The sequence below is a fragment of the Cottoperca gobio genome, chromosome 13 (genome assembly GCF_900634415.1).
Source record: "Cottoperca gobio chromosome 13, fCotGob3.1, whole genome shotgun sequence".
NCBI lineage: Eukaryota > Metazoa > Chordata > Actinopteri > Perciformes > Bovichtidae > Cottoperca > Cottoperca gobio.
In genome coordinates this window covers 22,875,821-22,882,963 of record NC_041367.1, presented here as the reverse complement: position 1 = coordinate 22,882,963, position 7,143 = coordinate 22,875,821, and the positions used below count along the sequence as shown (strand labels likewise).

Genomic DNA, 7,143 nt, shown 5'->3' with positions numbered 1-7,143 from the left:
CCCCTCTCTTCGGAAACTGGGCCGTAGGGCAGTTTTCCAACATGATAATGACCCTAAACACACCTCCAAGATGACAACGGCCTTGCTGAAGAAGCTGAAGGTTAAGGTGATGGACTGGCCAAGTATGTCTCCAGACCTAAACCCAATTGAGCACATGTGGGGCATCCTCAAGAGGAAGGTGGAGGAGTGCAAGGTGTCCAACATCCGTGCGCTCCGTGATGTCGTCGTGGAGGAGTGGAAGAAGATTCCAGAAGCAACCTGTGCAGCTCTGGTGAATTCCATGCCCAGGAGGGTTAAAGCAGTGCTAGATAACAATGGTGGTCACACAAAATATTGACACTTTGGGCACAATTTAGACATGTTCACTATGGGGTGTACTCACTTTTGTTGCCAGCTGTTTAGACATTAACAGCTGTGTACTGAGTAATTTTCAAAGGACAATAAATCTATACTGTTATTCAAGCAGCACACTGACTACTTTAAGTTATATCAAAGTTTCAGTAGGATAATGTTATCCCCTGAAAGGATATAACAGAATATTTGCAAAAATCTAAAGGGTGTACTCACTTTTGAGATATACTGTATATATATACATACACACATATATATATATATATATACATACACATATACATATATATATACATACACATATACATGTATATATACATACACATATACATATATATATACATACACATATACCTATATATACATACACATATATATATATATATATATATACATACACATATATATATATATATATATACATACACATATATATATATATATATATATACATACACATATATATATATATATATATATACATACACATATATATATATATATATACATATATATATACATATATATATATATACATATATATATACATATATATATACACATATATATATATATATACACATATATATATATCATATAATGTATTCCATCTAACTTACCTATGCATCTGTTCTTACTTCTTTAATTATGTAGTAACATAGTCCTTAAAGCAATTTCTTTCTCTTAATAAACAATTTGTACACGTTAACTGTTTAGGATTTCTTAAATTTAAAGATATTGTGTTATAATTGCACTATTTCTATTAAATATATCGAAAAAAATCTTTATATATTAAATATATAGAGATTTTTTTTACTCTAACCCTTTTTTTGGAACCACAGGGTCTAAAACAGCATTAAGACCACCATGGGACTCTGAAACCTAGGATAACGTTCATGTATGTTCAGGCTCAATTCAGATAGTTTGGTTTTATTGTCCATATTTAGATATCTGTGTGTAAAACGTCTGCCTAATGCAGGTGAATGCCATTTCATTTGTAGTGTTAACAGCATTGAAAAATGACATTTAGAAAAGACAGCAGCAACTTCTCTGTCCAGGATCAGTGTCACTGTTACTGTCAATAATCCGAAGAACATCCTGAAAACAATCTTGTTCATGGGGACCGTGTCTTTAAGAGAAAGTGGTTCCAATAATAAAGTGTTGACAGAGAGATGGGATAACTTTAAATGTAAAACTACAGTATCTGCATGACTGGATACCGCTAAATGTTGTGGACCCCAGGAAGAGTAGCTGATGTTCTGCATCAGATAATGGGGATCCTAATAAAATCCTAAATCCTAAATGTAAGAGAAAATAAAGCATGTCAGTGTTAATATGGATGAGTTCTTCAATAAAAAGGTAATCAAACAAACTGTATCCATCCATCGTAATTTAACCAAAATGGACAGCACTAACCAACCAGATGCTTTGTTTTCATAAAATCCCAACTCCTGACCATCTAAGGCACTCTCCTCCTTACAGCAGACAGAGGGACATTTCCTATGTCACAGCGCAGAAGTGCTGTGCTATTAGATTAGACTACAGAGACTGAAGCCTCTCTGCCAGCATGAATGGATGGAGGAACCAACAAGTCACATTCCCTGTGGATGATGTCTTCAGCACAGCTCAAGGCGCAGGAAAGTGTGTGTGTGTGTGTGTGTGTGTGTGTGTGTGTGTGTGTGTGTGTGTGTGTGTGTCTGTAAGGCTGAATTTTGATGTAATGTGATCAGTAATGAATTTTGTGGGGGTCAAGATGCAATGCGAAGGGGGGGACAAGAACAAGAGGCGACTGACTACTAGTGTCCGGGAGTCTCTAAAATCTAATCTAATGAAGAAACACAGAGAGGGGGGGTGCAGTGGGGGTGGGGGGGCAGTGGCAGTAAAAAAGAGTGATGAGAAGTGAGAGAGAAAGAAAGAGAGAGAAAGAAAGAGAGAGAGAGAGAGAGGCTACAAATGAGGTTAAGTCCTAACAGAGGGAGGGAGAGAAAGGGGGACTGGACTGGATATGGCTGGGGATGGTTGGGGGGATGATAGTCGATGCTAAATCCATTAGGGCTTAGTGACCCCACCCACTCTCCTACCCCAGCACCCTCCCCACCACACCCCACCCCTGTGGCTGCCTCTATGGAGTTACACCCCCCCTACACACACACACACACACACACACACACACACACACACACACACACACACACACACACACACACACACACACACACACACACACATTTAAATCAAAGGAACTCTTGTTCACTTAAGGAGGGGGGAAAGAGAAAGAGAGAGCACTGCCACTTCCTAAACGAGTTAACCATTTGGACTGTCAGGGCCAACGGCATGTCTGATGCACACACACACAAGGACGCAGGCAGGAAGCCTCAAAGTAAAGCAAGGCATGTGCAGATATGTCAAAACCTAGGACGCAAACACACAAAAACACACACACTCAGACAACCTATTCCATCGCTGGACCTTGACCTAGCAGCACTGTATACTGGGTAATGTTACAGTGAGGAGGCTTCCTAACTAGTCACTTAGCTGCACTGGACAACAAAAACAGTGACCCGGGTCACCACTGGGTTTGTTGTGTGTGAAAGGACTGCTCCAAGATCAAACAGTATTACATGCAAAATACTCAGGTGCATTATTTTCATTTGAAGTTGCACAAACATTCTTAGCAACAACAACCAAAGAAGTTGAGATTCTCTCAGCAGGGACTTATCCTGATGGATGTACAGACTGAAAATCTATTAAGACCAGCGTGTGAAGACAGGACAAGCTGTGGATTCTTTTTCTTGTCTGTTATTTTTTGCTGCTTTGTTGCTGCAGACTTGGTGACATATTTACCTTGCAATGTAATTTTTTCGGCATTCATGCAAGGAGATATAACTCTTCTCCTCTGTACCAACTCAGGGTCTTTTAGCTACTTTTTTCGGATTTTCAATAACCACACTGTAAAAAGTCTGGATTAAAATCTAGATTGGAGTAAATTGAGAAGGAGCGGCGTGATTTAGGCAACATCCCTGCATTCCATCAGGGATGTTTAGGATCCTTTAGGTAAATGTTAAACATAGACAAAACGTAACATTGCAAAAATAAGACACATCGTGTCTCAAAATAATGCAGAAAAACTAGTCCATGCATTCGTTACTTCAAGGCTGGATTACTGCAACTCATCAGGTTGTCCCAAAAAGTCGCTTAAGACTCTTCAGTTGATCCAAAATGCAGCGGCACGTGTATTGACAAGAACAAGGAAACGGGATCATATTACTCCTGTATTAGCTGCTCTGCACTGGCTCCCGGTAAAATACAGAATAGAATTTAAAATCCTTCTCCTGACTTACATGGTCAGGCTCCAGCATATTTTAAAGATCTCATAGTACCTTATAAACCAACTAGAGCACTGCGCTCCCAGACTGCAGGGTTACTTGTAGTTCCTAGAGTCTCTAGCCTTCAGTTATCAAGCTCCTCTCCAGTGGAACCAGCTTCCAGTTTGTGTTCGGGAGGCAGACACTCTCTCCACATTTGAGAGCAGGCTAAAGACTTTCCTTTTTGATAAAGCTTATAGTTAGGGCTGGCTCAGGTTTGCCTTGGATCAGCCCCTAGTTATGCTCTCTACTGACCTGTAGCACATCCCACTATATCCCTGGAGGGGTACTCAGACATGGCGTCGGCCAGTCTCTCCCGGAGGCCTTCGTCGCTGGCGTCTGCTGAGCCAACGTTGTGTCGTGGCACGCCGAAGCTCTCCGGCCAGCTACCGCATACTTCCAGCAGGGTCACGCCACGGCCGTCAAACGGACCTGCATGCAAAAATACAAACAAAGGGTTAAGACTCTAAGACTCTTCTGATTTACACATACATTGAGGGATGCAGCAATATTTGCAGTTGTACCAACTGTCCAATAACAAGCTGATTCACATTTGGACTGAATCAGATATATGAAGCCTGATTCATTTCTGCCAACTTGGGTGCAGGCAGTTTTAATTTCCATGGTGATATGAATTTGGGTGATGCAATCCATCCAGTACATTTACTCAAGTGCAACTTTTAGTTACATGTACTTTACTTGAGTATTATTTCTACTCCACTATACGTCGCTGGCAAATATTGTACTTTTTACTCCACTATATTTGTCTGGCACACGATCTGAAAACTGGGCTGTGTTTCCGAGCTCATGAAAAGTTGACTTTTTAGAGATAAGTGGTTCTCAGCGGACACACAGACAAAGCTAAAACATATGATGATCTTATAGAATATGATACATTACTTTGAATTAAACTACCCAACAGTAATACAAAGGCGTTAAAATGAGCACAACCTTAAACATCTACAGCAGTAAAATGCAACATACAAATCAATGCACCTTGAATATTAATCCAAAAACATCATATAGTAAAACAGTAACATTTAAAAACTCAGATATCATACTCATATAAGCCAACAAAAATGTGAAAAGATGAGCAAGATGAGGTCAATTTGCAGGATAAACCTTAAGGATTTCTTTAGGTCTTTGCCAAACTGCCTTGTCTGTAGTGACCATCACTGACTGACTGATCACAGGATACTGACCCGGTGACAGTACTTTAACTCACTGCACTGTTACAGTGTGAATGTTACATATTAATAAGTGGATTTCACTGGCTGTCTACAGACTTGCTTAGAAGTAAAGGCAGTTGTTGCCAAATTTGCCAAACCAAGATTTTACAAAAACATTTCCCTCTAGAAGTAGGAATCTCTTGTCAGTATTAAATATATCAACATTTCTACCACAACGTAAAGGAACTAAACACCAGCTCCACTGGGGTCCAGCAGATCAGCTGCTTTAAAATCACAAACACACACATAACAAACAACTTGTAAGCACACCACAATCTTCATGCCTGTCAAACCAAATCCACACAGACCTACACTGCACCTTAATCTTTTCCCCTTTCTGTCTGCCGTAATTTCTGCAATCAGAGAGATCTTGTGCTTTGGAGCCAGAGAGTCTGCAAACGGTTTCTGTGTGTGTGTGTGTGTGTGTGTGTGTGTGTGTGTGTGTGTGTGTGTGTGTGTGTGTGTGTGTGTGTGTGTGTGTGTGTGACAAGCCAGCCAGGCACGCAGACTCTAAAACAACTGGTTTATTCTATTAGTGTGTTCACTTGAATTGGTCACTGTGCCTGCCGGCTTTAAAGAGGTGATAAAGGCTGAAAGAGATGATTTAGAGGTGATGTGTGAATATAATGCTCCTGTGACTCTGTGCAATAAATGATAACGATACAAACCTCGAGGCTTCAATTTTTATCAGTCATTATCATCATCAGTTAAATTCTGCATATCAGCATCTGTTGCTATGACCCAGATCAATATGTGACACACACACAGGAAATGACACAGACAATCTTCATAATATCATGACTATAACTGTTCTTTGGTGGCAAAACCATTCTCAGAGGAACAGTCAAACATGGATATTTCAGTTTGTCCTGTCCAGAGGTGTAACTGGAAGCGTAGTTTCACCAGGATTACGTTTGTACTTATCCAATCAGTCAACGGAAATCTCTCCCCGAAGTAGATGGAACGTTCACTTGTTTTAATTCACGTCCGTGAATTAAAGAACACAACAAACAAACTTATTTTAAAGCCAAACCCTAATATTTCACTAAACCACGTAGTTTAGATGCCTAAACATAACTAAGTAGTTTTTTGTTTTGTTTCAATTGACAACGTTAACCACGTGTTTAAAACTGCAACCTTAATCCAGGGGAACAGGAAACGTAATTGAGAATGCAGTTTAGACGTATCATCATTGTGTCGTAGACGGGCTTCTTCTGGGACAAAGTCAGGGGTGACAACTTTTCAATGTAGTGTATAGTTCTTCTGTGACATTGCCCACTGTCGGGGGTCATCACTCCTCACCCCCATTGGACTTTGTTTACAAAGTTCAGAATTCAATTTCTCAATTTTAAAGCATTTAGAGAGGAAAAGCCAAATCAATAATCGTGATCAGTGATGAATAAGTGTGGTTTATCAACATACAGTCCTAGCCAACCTCCAGACATCATAGCATAACTGATGCTGATTAATTACCCTGAGTTTATTCAACAAGCTGTGAGAAGAGACAGGGAGAGGAAGCCATCACTCGCACAGACAAGAGCCTCTTTCTACTTCAGTCTGCTAAAGGGGGAAATGTTGTCAATCAGCAAATTTCTTTTTTTTAACATAATAATCACTTATGATGCAGCATAGATTCTTTAAATTGCATGAAAATGCATTACACTTTACTTACCGCCAACAATGAATCATGCATTATTAAATACGCATCACTATGTACTTCACTTTACTTAACAAATACAATTATAACTTATAATATTGCATGGACTAATAAAGCAAACTATGAGTCCTTACTTTTATACATTATTGAGGTGTGTATAGGTGAGTATAGGAAGTCATAATGATGGCCTTATAATAATAAGCCCATCAGTCAAACTCTAGTTTAGAATTTCGTAACTAGTCCAGAGCATCCATAAGACACATTTAATTATTTATAAGTCACGTCTATAATCATTTATTACTGTTGGAATAGTGCATGAAAGGAGAGGCTGATGACATATTTTCCATCCGTTGCTTTTCATATGAACAACAGGATCGATGTACTTGTTCATATGTCGTTAGCAACATACTGCTAGCAGCCTGTTTAACTTTACTGTCCAAATCAAGACACAACCGTAAGAATCCCAAGAAACCCCGATCTCAGTGCTGTGCTAAAGGCAGAGTGAAACAACTGGTAGTGTGAATAGGTAGGCATGTTTTGT

The 7,143-nt window shown here is 39.5% G+C and overlaps 1 protein-coding gene across 2 annotated transcripts in view; it reads right to left on the bottom strand.

Annotated features, from left to right (window-relative positions):
* Positions 1 to 7,143, bottom strand: part of bcas3 (BCAS3 microtubule associated cell migration factor) — a 343,002-nt gene that overhangs the window by 31,541 nt on the left and 304,318 nt on the right. For both annotated transcript variants that reach the window (XM_029445842.1, XM_029445838.1), the window contains one exon: positions 3,972 to 4,148. In XM_029445842.1, coding sequence (XP_029301702.1) covers positions 3,972 to 4,148 — 177 coding nt within the window. The remainder of the gene's footprint in view (positions 1 to 3,971; positions 4,149 to 7,143) is intronic.